The sequence below is a fragment of the Anas platyrhynchos genome, chromosome 1 (genome assembly GCF_047663525.1).
Source record: "Anas platyrhynchos isolate ZD024472 breed Pekin duck chromosome 1, IASCAAS_PekinDuck_T2T, whole genome shotgun sequence".
Lineage (NCBI taxonomy): Eukaryota > Metazoa > Chordata > Aves > Anseriformes > Anatidae > Anas > Anas platyrhynchos.
Genome location: NC_092587.1, coordinates 75,803,947 through 75,822,147, shown reverse-complemented (window position 1 = coordinate 75,822,147; position 18,201 = coordinate 75,803,947). Strand labels below are relative to the sequence as shown.

Sequence of the window (18,201 nt, the reverse complement as noted above, 5' to 3'; positions counted from 1 at the left end):
ACCTCAGACACTGTGGAAGAGGGAGATTGGTGCCACTGACCCACAAAACCCAAACCAAAACAGTAAAGAAACAAAACCAAAAGCCCTACCAACTTTACAGCCAAAGTCTCATCCTTTCTTAAATGATTCTAGGTAGTTTGCAGAAGTGTTTTTGTAGATAGATAGAAGTAAACAGGTAGATCTGTAGAGAAGTTGGAAGATGTTATAAAGAATAGGACAGAAACAAGGATGGTGGGTAGGGGAAGGACAATGCTCTACACTGGTTCCTGCAGAAAGCCAGGTCTAGTGCCCCTTCTGATTAAAGAACTGTGGTTTTGTTTGTTTTTTTTTTTTCCTCCCCCTTCCTTCCCATTCTGTTTCCCTACTTTCCCTACCTGCATGATAAGAGATAAGAAATTGGGTAATATGTTGGCTGAAGAAGCTTCTACTCAACCCATGTTGGCCAGGCCCACATAACCATGACTTGCAGCTAATGGCTACAGCCACTATACAGTGAAAAAAGCCTGAAAGAGCCACTGAGAGTAGTGTTCAAATTTTGCTTGGGCACTGAGGTGACAGTGCTAATGAAGTCTTTTCTTCCCCCTCTCCAGTCCCTCAATATTAGATGTGATATAAAAGCTACAGTAGACTTGTATCAAGGTGTAAAAAAAAAAAAAAAAAAAAAAAAAGAACAACAACAAAAAACACACCAGGGGCTGCCTCTGATGTTTATCAAACTTGGAGAAAGAATGTTTCTAAGTATGAAATAAAGCCCATCTACTCGACTTTAAGGCCTTTTCTAGAAGTGTTCAGGTTGCCCAAAGCCCCCATCCAACCCAACCTGGCCTTGGCCTAGTGGGAGGTGTCCCTGCCCATGGCAGTGGGGTTAGAACTGGATGGTCTTTAAGGTCCCTTCCGACCTAAACTACTCCATGGTTGTCTGAAAAATTTTGTACAAATGCTTCTCTACTGTAGAGCTGTAATGGAGTCGTCCATTTCCACAGAGAACTGTAGCACATTAACACTGATGGCACTGGGAATTAACCTCTTGCTTTAGAGTAGAACAAGGAAAACATAAGCATGTGGAAAAAAGTGCCCAGGTCTTTTGTATGGTGGAACTTGCAAAACAAAAGGTAAAAACTCTTTCTGTGAAAACTGATGTAGATATGACTGGGCCAAAGTGAAATATAATGGATTTGTGACAGGCAGCAGTTGGGTTACAGGCACTTTAATGCTGTACTGTTCCTTCTCAAATTATAAGGGACCCTCTAAGACTTGTAAATGTCTCTTCATAGCTACTGTTAATGCACTGAGAGGGGAACTGCTTAAAGGACGACTATGTGAATGGCAGTGCCAGGTATGAAGCTTGTCTGGTAGGAGAAGAAAAGGTAGGTTTGCACACTACGTATTCTGGTGGAAGGACATCTATAGCTTAGGTGAACCGCAAGTAATTTGGCAGCAGCTTTCTTCTTTTTTGGCTGTGGAGACAAAGTGAACTCTCTGTACTGATCTACAATACACATTTTCCTTCAACCTTTTTGAAAAGATGGACTCAAACTTACAGCAGTGGTGTGGTGTTGTAAACAGCTGTGTTGGCTGTAAACAGTTGTTCATGATCATGCTTAATGTAGGTGAGGGAAACCTTCCTTGATGGGATGGTGTGAGTTGTCCCCCACAATCAGCCCTCTCTTCTGCAGGCAGTCTTCCAAATAACTGCTTAAAATTTTGTTATAAAACACTTCCAATACCCAGGCATTGGAATATCCAGTAAAATAGTTATTACCTTCATGCCCCTCTGTGGAAATATGCTGGAAGTTATATAACTCTGGAATACTCTGCTTTGAATAAATATACTTTCTTCAACTTTAGGAGGGGGCGGAGGGGGAGTTATAGTGGGAAGACTTTTTCCCAACTGGCTCTAGTAAAGAACGCTGTAGCTCAGCATCTGAGCAGTCTAGATTTAACACAGAATAACAAGGTATTTATGAAGACAAGCAGAGGATCCTAAAATGTATCTTAAGCGGTAACAGGGACATCAGAGGAGCAGAATCAGAACTGTGGACCAGCTGCACGTGAATAAAACTTGTATTTGTGCATAATGGTCTGAAGAATTAAAGGCTAAAACTAGCATGGGGAAACAACTGCATATTTTTCCCGATAACTGAAAATAGTTCAGCCGGAAAGATAAAATTCCATTTTTGTTCACAATCAGTTGTAGTGTTCCCTTTTTTTCCCCAAATCTCCTATGCCTACTTTCCTTACACTGTTTCTCTATTGCAACAGCGCTGTGTAGATGAAGAATCTGATTACAGTCTACTGCCCACATCAGCTGAGCCAGTGAAGAGGAAGGTAAGTGCTTGTTTTGATCACTGCCAAGCCTGCTAAAATGTGGTACTTGCTTTGTTTGTATTTTCTTTCATGACCTGGAGGAAATAGGTCTCCTTGTGAGAGGCTTTGCCAGGTCAAACAAACTACTTTTTTTTTTAATGTGTGTATATAAAATGTGTAGATGCACACGCATGCACACATACAAAAGCATATTCAAAACTTTACTGCAAAGTTAGTTTCCTATTGATTTTGAGCAGTCTCTGTGACAAAATACAGGCACTTGTTAAATTGCCTTTTGAGAAGGATCAGAAGCTGAAAATGGAGATGCACTCTTTAATTTCTCTTCCATTACTTGTTGTTTATGCAACACTTAGTAAATTGCAGCTGTGTTAATGTTATTTCAGAAGTTTCTTCCAACCAACTTCACATGATACCTCTTCAGCACTAACCAGCAAATAGGTGGTGTACGTTTGTGAGGCAGGCAGGCAGCACCATCTCTGCATGTACCAGGGCTCAAGTTGGAGTTGTCCTCATGCCTCTGCTAAAGGAAACACATTCTGCTTAGTAGGTGCCAGACATTGGGGAAGTGCTCTGTCTTGGCCTGCATGGTTGACTTGGCTTGTGAAGAGGTAGAGAAGGAAAGATTGGCTTTGGTTTGGTTTCTTTCCTCTTCCACCCTGCTTGTCTTGCTTTTATCCCATCCATTCATTTTTCTTTTTACCTCTCCCAAACGTAGCTGAAACCAACACAGATGTCAAAAGTGTAAAGTTTCAACTTTGAGTATTCTGCCTTTTCTTGTATTCATTCTGTTCATAAAGGACATAAGCTTTTCCAGAAGAAGAAATATACACATATATATGTATAAATTAGAATTCTGTTACACAGATGCACTTCTGTGTGTGTGGTGGCTGGGAGCTGTTGGCAGTTGTGTATTCAACATGACTGAAGATGCTCTTTCCACTTTTCCATTAGCAGCTCTATTGCCCTAAAAGACTGTGGAGTGAAGGACTCACCTTGCACGCTGAACTTCACAGGACCCTGCCCTCTGATATTTCAGACTGGTGTCTTACACCTCTGCTAGGTAAGACCTAGTGGTGTTGGCCAATCTTCTGTCTCTCTCCTGAAACACACAAATAGTTAATAGGAGGAATGGAACAGTCTCACTGGAGCTAAACATGCTAATAAGCTGTGGAAAGCCTACTGTTGGCTTTAGCCTATTTTGCATGTGATTGGATGCTGAATCATGCCTTTAATGCTTTCCATTAGAGGTTTGAAAAGATGACTGCCTGTGAGCCTACCAGGAGTCCTAAAAAGCCTAAGGAGGTATTGTAATAAATCATGTAGTCAGCGTGCAAGTGTGAATTGACAGGGCTTGAGTTGTTTTTCCCATTCATCCTCTTGGCTGGAATACAATGTGGTGTAGCAACTGATGTCCTGCTACTGAGCTAGGGCCAATCCTGGTTTAAAAACTTGGATGAGTAACAGCTTTTAAGAATCAAGTAATAGTATTTGCTGACTTCTCCTGTGTATATTAGGCTATTTGTACTTCCCCACAATTCCACTGTGCTGCAGAGTTCATTTGGTATTTTATAAACAAAGTGTTTCTTCCGCTGTGTGCAACACAATGACTCTTCTTGTACAAGCTATAAAATACTCAGATGTAATCCTGTGCCATACTGGGGAGAAATAGAAGAAGAATTTGTTAGACTGTATGTGCTATCTCAGTGTAGTTGCAGCTTGCAGTAATATTGTGATCCAGCCACAAATAAGGCAGGTATTTGCATCTTGCACCAATCAAATATTAATACAGAAAAGATCACAGTAGACAATCTATTTCCTGCTGTCCTCTGTCAGACAATGCTTCACTAGACCAGTACTGTTCTATGCAGAAGTTTCTATAGCTTCTTTCTCCATGTACAAAAATACGTGAAGCCCACCTAGCCTCTTCCATAGCAAGATGAAAGGTGTCTTATTTTAAATCATTAAGTTGGTCTGCTAAATGACTATCTTAGTCATTTAAGGCAATATTTGACTCTTAGGTCTGTGTCCAGCTTTTCCTATGACCACTCTTCACACTTTTCTCTTTCAACAGATGCTCTGACCTTGGAGACCTCAATACCAAATAACTCTCCTGTGCCCAGCTGGAATTCCCCTTGCAGACAGTGCTCTGGCAGCTGCACATTTGAAAGCTGTGATCTGGGTCACACGTCTGCTTCGGATGTGACGTCAGTAGAGTGCAAGTAAGATAGCAAAAAATATCTCTTTATGGTGAAGGGTGGAAGAATCCATGGGATTTAGCAGGTCCTGGGGGATGCTGTATCCCCAGCACATACTGAGTTCAACAGTAGGGCATCTCTTAAGAAACAGTGGACACTCAGTGCTCAGCTAATGGCATTTTGGGTGTAACACTTTGGACCTTTTCACAAAAGTAATATTGGAACTCTTCACTGAAACGCTGCTTTGACCACCAGCTAAGCACAGTGATGGTGTTCCTGTTTGATATTTGGAAAACTGAGGCATGAGGTAGGTGTTCTTGTGTCTATTTTCAGTATTTAACTTATGATTGACACTCTCACTTAAGAGCCAAAATGCTGTTGGTTTTGAGGAGTCAATTTTTTGGCAGAGTTTAGAGCAGGAATTCTGAGATCTTGCCTATCAAGCTGCCTCCTTAGATATTTTAAACAGATTGAACAGTGTAAGGCTATGAAAGTTAGCTAACTATTGTCAGTGAATATTTAAGAAGACAGATAAGGATATTCCTGAAGATGCAGAGGCAGGCAGCCTGCAGCAAAAGGCTTAGTAGTTCTTGAAGCTTTTGCCACTTTTTTTTTTTCCCCTTTTTTCTAGAGAAGTGCAGTGTGGAGGAGGCTAGGAGAAGGACAGGTGGTGGTTCTTGCTGTCTGGGGGAGGAGGGGTTGATGTTTGTGATGAATCTCTCTCTGAGAGACCGGCTGTCTGTCTCCACAGATAGTGGTGGCTTTGGTTATTATGTGCTTAAGGAAAACAGGCTATATATCTCACTGTTGTTTGGGCAATATGCAAATAAAATGTGTATTGCCAGGTGGAAAATATACTCTGCTGATAACTATACTGATGCAGACCTTCCTGTTTCCATTACAATGATGGACTCTTCACTTACTGAGGTGAGTGCTGTCTTTGACACCCCAGACATGGTTTTGAATGGGTTCAAGTAATTATGCCTTATAAATACCCTTAAGAACCAGACTGGGCAGCTGTAAACCAGTGCTGTAATCAAGCTGGCATCAGTCAGCAGGGTGCTGTGACAGCTTGCTTTCTGTGGGGCACTCCCTTCTACTAGGGCCCAACTCTGGAATATTGTAGGGATGGACCTAAATGTCTTGATGTTCATGTGCAGCTGGGTCATGCTTTTAGCTGGGGAGTATTTTTTTTAAATGGTTTCAAGGCTTAAGCAAGTGTTATTTCTGCAGTAATACTCAGTTTTGCTAGGGAAGTCTGAGTGACTTCACTTACCCACCTGTAAGTAATCACGGGATGTTTTAGTTGTGAATGCTGCCTTTCTTTGCACTTTCTCCCACAGCTACCATGTAACAGCTGAAAAATAGTATCTTTGCAGTACATGAGACCTTCCTTCAGCTGCATGCTCAGATATGCCTTCGTGGCTGTATTGAATCCAGCATCTATCAGAGCACTCCCTCCCACAGCTTGAGCCGTCAATCAGCTTTTTCACGGCAGCAGCCTGATGAGCCCCAGCTCAGTGCACTCAGCTGTGCTTTGTGCACGGCACTGCAATACTCGCTGCCAAAATCCAGACCTCAGCCCCACAGGCATGGTTTTATAACGAGCTTTACAAATGCCAGCGTTGGTGGCGGTGATGGAAGGATATTGGTCTGCTATTTTGGTGAATCTGGGAATACACCATACAACACCAGTGAGCAACCCTACCCTGGGTGCTGTGCATCCCAGTGATGACTTGAGGCAGAAAGTGCAGTCAAGGTAGAAAGTATGAAGGGTGGGGAATGCCCACGGTTTCAGCCTGCTTTTTGGCTGCAGTAGAGGAGGTGAGGAATTCCCTCACTTGTGCTGCTGCTACTTAAATTACCTTAAAGAGGATAATCCCAAGGGAGGCTCTTGCTTTATCCATCTCTTCTCGGGAATGACAGCCTCTCAAAGTTGTTTGAAACATCTGTGCTTCATTGCTCTGGAGCTTCCTGTGAATCCAGCTGGATTCACAAGTGTCACTTTCTTTTTTGTTTATATATATATATATATATATATATATATATATATATACACACACACAAATATAAAAACTATGAGAATATTCTAGAGGGGAAAAATGAAAACATTAAAGCTTTCCCCAAAGAAAAAGGTAAAGGAATTGTATCCAGTATCTGTTCCTAAAAACTGTGACGTGCAGCAAAATTTGAATATCCTCGTTTAATAGGAAAAGCATCCCTAGGGTTTTTTATTTGCACAGTGGTTGCAGATCTGTTTGATCAGAGTGAGCCCTTCAGCATGTAAGTAACTTGAGTTTTTCTGTCAGAGTTGTCATTGTAGGTGTTCAGGGACTATTAAATAAAGGAGTTCTTGTGATGCCAGATGAATATTGGGCTTCTTATGCTTGTTTTGATTTTATGAAAGTCTTGTAGTTTAAAAACTAGAAGAAAGGTCTCTAAAACATTAATGCTTTTTCATGGAGTTTATATAAGACTGTGGTCAGAACTTACCTGCTGTGGTAGAGGATCTTCAGATTGTTTTGCTAATTCAAAGGATGGAGGTGGAAAGTGATCATGATTCTAATGCAGGATCTTCACCATTATAATCTTTTTATTAGGAAGAAGAACCATTCTCTAATGCTCTGCAAAATTGTATTTTATAAAACACTTGCTACATTTCCTAATAGTTGTTTTTCCTCTTTAAGTTTACCTGTGCAATCCTAATGTGAACAGCTAGTACGGATTTTTTTTAATGGAATTGAGGATTTTGCTTCATTGCAAACAGGAAATCATTGGCCATGTGTTGGCCATGTGTCACCTGGGGAGGGAGGAGGCATGTAGAACAACGCATTGCTTTGGTCACTTCCAGATGGCATATGTTTTCTGGGTGGGGTGGTGTGTGCATGTGTTTTAACTGTCCTCCAGGTTTCTTTTAGCTTCATTCCAACATACTATTCACCTTTCACCTTCTCATTCTCTGTTACTCCTGTAGACCTAATGTCCTGGACAAGACAAATACTATGTTTTACTTCCTTAAGGTTAAAAGAGAATTCAAATATGAATAAAAATAGACTGGGTTTGCTTTAGAGGAAACATTGGCTGGCTTGGGGCATAGACTCTGCAATGGCTGTCAAGCTCTGTGGAGGAAAAAGATCAAGTGCTTACTGATGCTGGGAGCAGCCAATGCTGTACTTGTTCTCTACTGTGCAAGCACCCCTTTCTGGGGTCCTCCAAGGATGTTTAAGGGAAACAGGAAGGTACCAGATACCTCTAGGTGATCACTTGCTGATGGGGTTTTTCTGTTCCCAATACCACTTGTGTAGTGCTCTTGGGATTTGTAGGGAGCTATCCAAAGCTGGATGGTTCCACACCTCCTCTGCCTGAAGAAAAGGTTATTTCTCATTCCTCTGTGCTACTTTCATGAAAAGAAGGAGGCCTGAAGCCTTCTGAAAAGCCTAGGTAATTGTTATATATCATCATGAAAACAAGCGTCACACCAAAATGAGCACTAGAATGCACAACAGAACAGGCAGGCTTCCACAGGCAGGTTTTCTGCATTCCAAATCATCTGCTCAGTAAAGTTGTTAAAAGTAATGCTTTTATCTACCTAAATGAGTCGGATGTCTATAGCTGAGTGAAGTTCTGTGCACTTTATGACCTCAGAAAATTGATGTAACCTGATGCACAGCATTAGGACAGCAAGGTGGTATAGTAATATCATCTTCAGTACTATACTTCAGTCATCTCAAAACAGGTTGGAAGCAAAACATGAAGTCAAGAACCAAAATATATCTCTAAATGTGATACTCCTGAGGTAAGACTTCTGCAGAAAGTTATCACTCTTGATGATATGGCAAGCTGTGTGTTATATGTACAGGTGGCTATAGACTAGCAAATGAATCTGCAGCCACTTATCATCCAGTTCTCTGCTAATTCAAGTACAGCTGCAGTAATTATTAAAAACTTTGACATAATTTTTTTCTATGTGTGGGGCAACCCTTTTGTCCAACGCTAACCTTTCTCTCTTTCTGTTAAGATGGACCGTGCAGAGCCATCAATACCAGTCAGCCCGATCCCGTCCAGGTCAGGTTTCGGGGGGGGGGGGTGATGTCTTTGATGTAGTTATATAATATGGATCAATATTTGAAAAATAATTTTGTGTTGACAGTGATCACTTAACTTCACCCCAAGAAGTTCCTACATCCTCTTCAGAAAGCACTGTGCCAGTAACAGGTAAGCCCTTAAACTGGAGTACGGACAGGTAAACTTCTTGTGCTGAAAGTCTCTAAAGAGATACGCTGAAGTCTGCATTTAATGAACAGTAAGTGCCCTGTCTTCTGTTGTCTGATGTTCTAGGCGGTCTTGTTATGGAGGAAAAGCCACCCAAGCACTCATGTGCAAAAGAGGAAGTTGTGCCAACTTCCGCAGCAATGGAGAAAAACAATGATAAGGATCCTGCTGGTTCTGTATCAGGTACAGTAACTGCTGCAGCCACGCTGGCATTCATGCAGTGAGGAAACAGCTTGCTTCCATTGCATCTTTGATGTGAGGAAGCTGAGTAAGAAAAATAACTTGATGTTTGCAACAACAGACATTCACAACTTGCTTTCACCTGCAAGTGCTCTAAACTTTCCCCAGAACTAAGCAGGAATAAGGTCTATCTGGTGGCAGAAGGCAGGTGGCCTTATAGTGCTGCAAGAAGTAAACATGAAACAACTTACTGACATCATGATACTTGCTCAGCTGGCAGAACACTGTGTGGGTACTAAACCCCATGCAAATTTTGGGAGGAGAAAGACTATCTTTTTTTCATGGTTCTAAAAAGTTTGACACACAACTGGATTAAACAATGTTTTCCTCTTTCAAAACTGAAGCTCAGAGCACGAGAAGATGGGGTGGGTCAGGAGGAGAGATGGGGACAGCGCCTTTGTGTACAATCCTGCCTTAACTGTATAGTCACAAACATACAGAAAAATTATTCTTACCAGATCTGATGGTGCTTATTTCACTTATAAACTAAAAGCAAAACAAAACTAAACTGTGTGTGTACAGTGTTTTTAAGCTATTTTTTAAAAAGTTGATCTGAATAAGCAGCACAGAATACATGAGTGTGAATGCTTGTAGTTATTTTTTAACCTTTACCTAAATACGAGATCTCTTTTTGTCGTTGTGTCTTTTGGCTTTGTTTCTTTATTTAGTAGTCTTCCTGAAATCTAATTTAGTCCCCTCACTTAAATATTTTTTCTTTCAACTGATTTGCCTCTGCAGTTAATTTTCATATCTGGTGTAGGTGCCTTTGACAAGGAGGAAACAGATATGCAAAACAGATCAAAAAGAGTCCAAATAGCTTTAGCTTTAAAGGCTGAGATCCTGCTGCTTGTTGTACATCACCTCCAAATAGAAAGCCTTTCTAGCATTAGAATGGAGACGTTGATGAATCTCACTTGTGGTTTTTAATAATACCACACCACGTCTTTTGAAGGTGCTTGGGAGCCAGGTCAGATACTTAGGGCTGCTGCAAAAAGTCAGCAGGGACAAAAGGCAGACTAAGCAGAGGATGCTGTCAATGTGAAGGTTGAAAAGAGAAAGCACTTCAGATGTGAAACTTTTTTTTTTTTTACTTGTGCCGTTTCTTTGGCTTGCATCTGTGTGTATGCGTGCATGACTATGTAAATGGAAGGGAAAAAAATCTAGATATTTTAAAAGGTATAAATAGCTACCAGAGTTACTGCTGCACATAAAATTAATGTAATTCTGAGATTTTCATCAGTTTCTTAAATAAATCCCTTCTTAATAGCTGTCTTTCTGTTTACTTTTTGAATGTTTTAAACTTCTGGATTGTGGTTGTTACAAGTTTGTGTTGTATTTGAGCTGGCATCATCAACTCTCAAACTTACCAATTCTGGCAAAGAGTTCTTTTGTTGGCTCTATCATCAGTCCGCTAGTTCATTTTTAGGTACGAAGGACAGTCCAAGTGTCAGGATGTTTGAAGCTTATGGGCTCCTGAAATACCACAACTGTGTGCATTTCATGATCTGGTTATGCTCAGAATACTGTAATAGTAGCTGATGTAGCATGTTGTGAAACCAGATCAAGTCTGATGTTTCGCAAAGAGGAGAATTATAAACGATTATCCCTTCTGCTATTAGTTTGTGCATGTGATTTTATTTTATTTTATTTTTTTTTGCTACCAACCTTTTTGCTACCTACCTTTTTGCTACCTTGCCAATAGACGTCAAAATATTCATTATAATTGGTCTCTCTAAATAACAAATTCCTGCTGGTAGCAAATTGAGATTCACTTAGCTGAGAGAGTATTACTGTTACTTTTTGTGGCTTCACTTAGAACAACTACTATCAGAAGAATGTCTCACAAATGTGTAGCACTTCTTACTGTGACTTACTATTTTCAAGCCAAAGATAATGTACTATCACATTCCTTCCTTAATACCTTTACAGCATGCTTACCTGCCTCTCCTTAATGTCCTCTACTGGCATTTGCTGCAGTTCTTCATTTGTTTTTGGTTTTTGACCTGTTGGTCAATGGCTAGTACTCTGAGTGTGTTGGAGGCTTGTTTTGCTTTTATTACACTTGTTTTCTGGAATGTTTCCTCCCAGGGCCTGATCTGATCAAGAAAGAATTCAGCCCTGTGGTAGAAGAACGCAAAACCTCACTGCAAAATCTTTTAAAGAAAGACCCGGTAAGAATTCTAGTGACACTGAAATGTCAAACTGCTTTGGCTGAGCAGTGACTACCAGAGGAGGGCGCAGGCCCCACCGCTGTTTTTGTGGCTGTTGCTTTGCTGCAACTATTCTGACTTCCTTTTAGGAGATGGGCCTGGAAAAGGAAACTAATAAAGAGCAGAGTGAGGTAACACCAGCCATGGTTCCCAGCAGGAAAGGTAAGAGTTTGCTGTTGAATTAATCTGCGCATAACTTACTGGAGTGCAGACCTTGGTCACTTGTGCCAACAGCTGTGTAAACAGCTGTAGAGAGCTGCCTGGACTACACCAATTATTATGTGGGGTTTTTGTTTTAAGGGGTAGTAGCTGTGGTTAAAAAATCAGAATGGGCTAGCGGTGGAGAAAAGGAAGATGTTATCAAGCAAAAACCTGCTTCTGATTTCTGCAGATACTGATCTAACTCAGTCTTCCTCTAGACAGAATTTCTTAGGTGTTGCAAAGCAGCTAGGCTATTTGAAACCGGCATGCATGTCCTCCCCAAAGATTTATAAAGCAGCACCCCTTATGCTAACTGGAGTTTTGGGTAAAATGATATAGATAAGCTGGACAATGTTTCTGCTGATCTGTGCTTAGACACCTCCACTTTTGTGGTCACCTGACCTTTTGCCTTTGGAGTTGAGTAAAAGCTAGCAATGGAAGTCATGTAACATCCTGCGGGATGAACCTATGGGCTGAGGACTTGCACCAAAGCCTAGAATTAACCATTCCCATACTAATAAGATACTAGTTGAAGCTGACTAAACAGTTAACTTCCGTGGCTCTGTGCAAGAGAGTGCTTTCCAGTCTCAACTGGCATTCTAACCCCAATGTACTCTGAGGTACACAGTGCTTTTATCAGCAAGAGATGGAAACCTTAGCCATGGCTGCTGTTAGAGCTTTAAATGCTTTCAGAAACCATTTTTGGTCTGAGAACTTTTTTTTTCTTCTTCTCAGGGAGCTCACCCATTGCAGGTGGCATTAAAGGGGATAAAACAAAGCAAAATGAGCTGTAAGTGTTTTGGCTTTCAGTGATCACCTGCAGGTATGAATTTAGAGCTGCAGTCTGTTACATGATTGTTTCTTCTTATCCTACAGTGATTCGCCTAATGAGAAAGAGGTGGAGGTAAGTCTCACCTGCTTGTATCCTTAGATATCATGGACAACAGCAAGATCTTGTAGATAGCCATCACTAATATCTTGTTCTGTCTAAAAAGAATGACACTGAGTAGCTCAAATTGGATGTATTTCTGTAAATTGGCTTTTGAAATCTTTCTAAACCCTCTTGGCATAAACAATATGTTTCCATATTCAACAAACTATTGAAGGGACAAGATAAGGTATAAATCTGTAAAGCTGAACAAAACATTCGCTGCAAATTAAATGTTTGTAAGTGTTGAGGAGCATAGATGTGACCTCCTCCCAGGCAGAGTGTGCAGGTTTAAGGCTTTTTTTTTCTCTCCCATAGGACACAGATAACATACTGCATGCTGCCAGGATGTTACTTGTTCTGGTTGCAGGTTATTTCCCCCCACCACTACAGATGGGAGGACTGTCTTTAGGGAAAGGACTGTCTTTGGGGAAGCAAGCTATGTTTGCTTCTCTTCTGTATCTCTCCTGTAGCTTTGTTCATGCGGCATATCCCCAAATGTCACTTCAATATACAGATCTACTTAAAAAAAAAAAGTCTGCATCACTTGGATTATTCTGAAATCTGTTCTTCTCCACAACAGGCTGAATTTCTGAGACTGTCTCTAGGTTTTAAATGTGACTTGTTTACCTTGGACAAGAGGGTGAGGCTTGAAGAAAGATCCCGCGACTTGGCTGAAGAGAACTTGAAAAAGGAGATCACAAATGCTCTAAAGATGTTAGAGGTTAGTGTAAGCTGAGACTGTTGGATGCTAATCTTGAGACTGTGTGAGCCTGAACACAGGCCCTCAGTGCCATCACTTGAGTTTGCCCTTCTTACTAATAGATCATATTTGTTTTTCTTACCAATGTGCCTCTTTAGGCTTTAGTTCCTTTGTGTGAAGAAGATAACCAAGCACAAGAAATTATCAAGAAGCTGCAGAAAAGCTTGCAGTTCCTTAGCCAGTATGCAGCCCGAGTCGCCAGCAGAGCAGAGATGTTGGGAGCTATTAATCAGGTAACACTATGTACATGTGTCTTATACAAAAGCTTCTAGATGTTAAGGAATAGCACTACCTGTTTGCTAGGTTTCTGATTCCAGATCTAAATGCGTGAAATGTCATGCATGTGAAGCAAACTGATACAGTTTAGTCCTAGCTCTCTCTTCTCACGTCTCTGCTTGCATTATCATTACAACAAATCCCAGGCATTGTAAGAGCAGCTACATTGCACTAGCACTGCAAAAACACAACCAAAAATATGTTGCTGATTAAAAAAAAAAAAAAAGCAGCGTAGGGCTGTATACAGTAGAGTGTACAAGAATAGGATGTGGTAATGATTGTCTTTATACTGTAATGGTAAATCCCTGCCTTATGGAAAGGATTTTAACAGGGCTTTGGACAAGGCTTATACGCTAAACCTATGCAAGTTGACAAATATCTACTCAAATGTTATGTGTAATAGTATAATGCTGAAGAATAGTATGAAAATCTTTCTTGACAATAAGTACTAGTAAACATGGGTGCCTGTTGAGACTGTAGATCAGAGAAAATTAATGAGGAGTTGTAACGATTCAGAAAATGAAGTTCTGAACTATGTTAGGGTGAGGGGGATCACTGAAGAAATGAGACCTGCATAACTTGGGCATGGGATCATGGAACGGTTTGGGTTGGAAGGGACCTTACAGATCACCTAGTTCCAACCCCCCTGCCATGGGCATGGACACCTCCCACCAGACCAGGCTGCCCAAAGCCCCATCCAGCCTGGCCTTGAACACCTCCAGGGATGGTGCATCCACAGTTTCTCTGGGCAGCCCATGCCAATGCCTCATCACTCTCTCAGTGATTTTTTTTTCCTTATGTCTGATGTAAATCTACCCTTTTAGGGTAGATTTAAAACAATTCCCCCTTGTCCTAAGAGTTTAAACTATCACTACACCCCCTGACAAAGAGCCCCTCCCCAGCTTTCCTGTAGGCCCCCTTTAGGCACTGGAAGGCTGCTGTAAGGTCTCTCTGGAGCCTTCTCTTCTCCAGGCTGAACAACCCAAACTCCCTCAGCCTGTCTTCTCAGAAGAGGTGCTCCAGCCCCTTGATCATCTTTGTGACCCTCCTCTGGACTTGTTCTAACAGGTCCGTGTCCTTCTTGTGCTGGGGGCCCCAGAGCTGAACATAGGGCTCCAGCTGGGGTCTCACAAGAGCAGAGCAGAGGGGAAGATCACCTCCCTTGCCCTGCTGGCCACACTATTTTTGATGAGATGAGAGATGGGTTGTGGTGAAACTTAACAAGTATGATGCAAAATCCTTTCACTTTAATCCACAATGATGTAACATGACAGTAGATGGTCAAGGGGAAAAGAACATCTAAACATGATGCAGTTTCTCAGACACTTTTTTCCTACTGCTGTTGGTCTCTTCCTTTTAGGAGAGCCGTGTCAGCAAGGCTGTGGAAGTAATGATTCAACATGTGGAAAACCTGAAGCGCATGTACACAAAAGAGCATGCAGAACTTGAGGAGCTGAAACAGGTCCTGCTCCAGAATGAGAGATCGTTTAGCTCTCTTGGAGATCGAGGTAACCTAAACAAAGCTGCTTAGCCTTTCCATGGCTGGCCAGGGGCCAGACAGACCCTTAGCTAATTAAGGTCAACATTTTAGGTGGAGAGGTTATACAGCTGATGCACCTCCTTTCCTAAAATCAAAGGAAGAAATGGCAATATGCTAACAATATGGAAACAATTAGACCTCTGTGTAAACTGCCAGGAATCTTGGGACAGGGTGAAAACATTGCAAGTATGGAGCTTTCAGAAAAAGTGCGTTGCATTTGGTGGTGATGATCTTACTTCTTTCAAGTAGAATATTTGGGTGTTCACTTACACTGGAGCATTCCCAGTAGCTATTTCTAAGTAGCTGAATTTTGACTGTTCTTTACAGACACTTTCTGCTCTTCTTCTGAGTATGAATCACAGACTCCGTAAGTGCAGGTGCTCTGAATTTCCCCCTCTACACAGATGGTACAGTGGTCAGGTTTTCAGACAGTGTTGTGCACTTAGGGCTTTTCCAGGACAAGTATTAAAATCTTAAAAAAAAAAAAAAAAAAAAAAGAAAAAAAAAAAGGAGCATGTATTTTATAAATGGAAAGGGCAGTCTTACTTGTGCACTATTAAAATTTTCTCAGGAGCCTTCTAAATTACAGGCTGCTCTTTCCTTTTTGGCTACAAGCTGTTGACTGTAAGAGATTAACCTAAAACAGGACGTTTGACTTTGATCTTTGATAATGGTTGAATTTGATCCCTGTAGAGGACGTATGATGTGTGAATGTTAACAACTTATCTAATGAAATAGAGAGCTTTTATCCCGTTAAGTCTCATTTCTGCTTTCTGGGAGCAATTTGATGAGCTCTCTGCTGAACTAATGCAAAAAGTCAGACCTCTAGTTCCAACTAAAGCTCATTACATTCTTGTAAACCTTTCTGATTTTCAATCTCTTCGCAGATGAGTCTACAAATAAAAAGCTATCCAATTCCTTTAACTTCAAGGTATGGCCCTTAAAGGTTAATGTGAAATTTCAAATGTGTTAAGCGTCTGTGTGTGGTTTCCTTTGCCTTGTCATGTGCTGGTGCTCTGATGCATGCATGACTTAGTGGTTTTCTGTCTCAGATATTGTCTGATGTCATCAGACACGAGGATATATGTTCAATTGACCCTTCTCCCAGCCTGAGGGAACTGCATGTGGTCCCATTTACGGTAGATGAGGTGTTCACAGAAGCTGAAATGGCTCTGCGTTCTTGTAGTGGTTAAAAACTGTTGTTCACATGTGGTTCTTTCATTGGGCTTACAAAAGAAGGGTTTAGCAGAGAGATGAAAAAATAGATGGGAGCAATTCATATTGACTGTAGGAACTCCTGTGAGGGTCATTAGGGGAATTTAGACACATTCAGTTCTGGTATTTTGCTGGAAGCTGTGTATCCAGCTTCACTTTAGATGCCTGGGGAACTAGGAGGACCAATTACTGTGGAAAGATGCTGCTTTTAAAAGTGTATGGTTTGGGCTGTGCTTATGATTCAACTCTTCTCTCTGTGTCACTTCAAGCTAAGCAACAACTTCTGTTGTTGTACGAACTGTATAGAAACTAGATGGTGTTTGTGTGCTCAGTGAGTAATCCAGTCATTCCCTGATAGAGCCAGTAATGCCTTTTATTTGTGTAGCCACCATCATCCCTACGAAGAGTTAGCATTGCAACAGTGCCTAGGAGTGCTGGAAATACAGGTGTTGGGTTACCGCTGGTAAGTAAGGGTTCCCAGACACTGAGGTGCTTCACCCTTCTCATAACTGGCTGGGTTTTGGTGGGAAAAGGCAAATGCAGTAAAATGGCTTAAACTTCTTCTCTAGGCCCAACTACAAGAAACTGATGGAGATGAATGGAGTGATAAACTCAACAGGAGATCAAGCAGCTGGTAAAGTTACTTGGCTTTTCTTTGAATAGGGTTAAACATTTTTCAGCTCAAACTGTGCCTGTGTTGAACATCTTGAGGCATAATATTATTAGGCTTCATCTTTCACGTTAGTTCTCTGTGCTTCAGTACATAAACAAGCCTTTGTGACTAAACGTTACAGCTTCCCTTTTAATTAAGGGTTGAGAAACTAGAAGAAAAATTACCTTGACTGTCTTGCATTAGAACTCAAATCTAAAAACTAAGCAGCTGACACTGATGGATTTAGTTTAAAATAATAATATAAAAAAAATCAGGCGACTAATTTTGAAGCTTATTTATCTGTGTCCCAACCAAATGAGTAAGCTGTTGCAGAATCTCTAATTTCATGCTGGGTATCTGGGGGAAAAGTAAACCAAATGTGTTTCAAATATGATAGGGGCCGACTAGGAGCAAAGCAAAATGAGAAGCGTCCTTCACTACAGCGATTCATTAGCACGTATTCCTGGGCAGAGTATGAGAATGAACATTTGGAAACAAAGTAAGTTGAAGAGAAACATCCTCCAAGGTATGTGTGCAGGGTTTGTTTATTTTCAATGAACTCTTTACCTGTCACTAACCTGATCAGGGCTATAAAGTGAAGGCAGTGCGAGCTCTGTGAAATCAAATGCTTGATAGAAAAGCTTTCAAACTGTTGATGCTTGCTTACAGAAATGAGCAGTCAGAATTGCCTGCTGAAGTACAAGAAGAAACATCAAGAAAGGAAAGCGTCTCTGAAACAGGAAACTGTCCATCAAAATGGAACCTGGAGACAGCGTAAGTATTCCCCAAAATGGTCATGAGGTACAGCTGGATATGGGAAGAGGAACCAAAGCTGTAGCTTATGGCTTGGTTGTTAATCCTGACTTTTGAAACAAACCAGCCAGGAATGAGTAATATCAAGTGCCAGAGGCTCACCCCACCAGGGAGTCATAACTAACCTTAAGTAGTGAGTCCTGTGCAATGCTTAACAGCAGCTTTGACACAAACTGAGGGACAAGTAGTTATCAAGATTAACAGGGTCATTGCAGCTATCTTCTCTGGATCTCACAGGTCAAAAAAGAGTGCTGTCCTAAAGAAGCATCCCCTGCAAGCCCCTAAACTGCCCTACAGAAAAGGGGTTATACAATTTATCTGCAGAGAATGCATGTTCTGCATTAATATCCTATGCTAAACCTACATTTTAAGTATTCCCAATCGAAGGGGAGATGAGACAGTTACACACTAGTATGTAAAATTGAAAAGACAGCAATAAAAATATACTTTCTTCCTACTGTTTGACAAAGGATAGAGGTACCAATTTTGTGAGAGATCTAAAGTTTGGCTATTAGGCAGAAGCCTTTCCTCACCTAACTTCACAGAAGGCACCAAAGCCCTAGAAAAC

The 18,201-nt window shown here is 41.1% G+C and overlaps 1 protein-coding gene across 5 annotated transcripts in view; it reads left to right on the top strand.

Moving 5' to 3' along the window:
- The window catches only part of IRAG2 (inositol 1,4,5-triphosphate receptor associated 2), a 41,021-nt gene that overhangs the window by 21,783 nt on the left and 1,037 nt on the right, over nt 1-18,201 (top strand). For 2 of the 5 annotated variants that reach the window (XM_013102907.5, XM_038187460.2), the window contains exons 20-39: nt 1,275-1,336; nt 2,263-2,328; nt 3,280-3,388; nt 4,400-4,547; nt 5,369-5,450; nt 8,542-8,588; nt 8,674-8,738; nt 8,862-8,978; nt 11,124-11,206; nt 11,335-11,407; nt 12,182-12,236; nt 12,323-12,350; nt 12,958-13,098; nt 13,236-13,370; nt 14,774-14,921; nt 15,841-15,884; nt 16,554-16,631; nt 16,738-16,802; nt 17,218-17,319; nt 17,490-17,594. In XM_013102907.5, coding sequence (XP_012958361.1) covers nt 1,275-1,336; nt 2,263-2,328; nt 3,280-3,388; nt 4,400-4,547; nt 5,369-5,450; nt 8,542-8,588; nt 8,674-8,738; nt 8,862-8,978; nt 11,124-11,206; nt 11,335-11,407; nt 12,182-12,236; nt 12,323-12,350; nt 12,958-13,098; nt 13,236-13,370; nt 14,774-14,921; nt 15,841-15,884; nt 16,554-16,631; nt 16,738-16,802; nt 17,218-17,319; nt 17,490-17,594 — 1,753 coding nt within the window. Of the gene's footprint in view, nt 1-1,274; nt 1,337-2,262; nt 2,329-3,279; nt 3,389-4,399; nt 4,548-5,368; nt 5,451-8,541; nt 8,589-8,673; nt 8,739-8,861; nt 8,979-11,123; nt 11,207-11,334; nt 11,408-12,181; nt 12,237-12,322; nt 12,351-12,957; nt 13,099-13,235; nt 13,371-14,773; nt 14,922-15,840; nt 15,885-16,553; nt 16,632-16,737; nt 16,803-17,217; nt 17,347-17,489; nt 17,595-18,201 lie in introns of those variants that run through there. The other 3 variants (XM_038187526.2, XM_072042096.1, XM_038187632.2) reach the window with 3 other exon arrangements.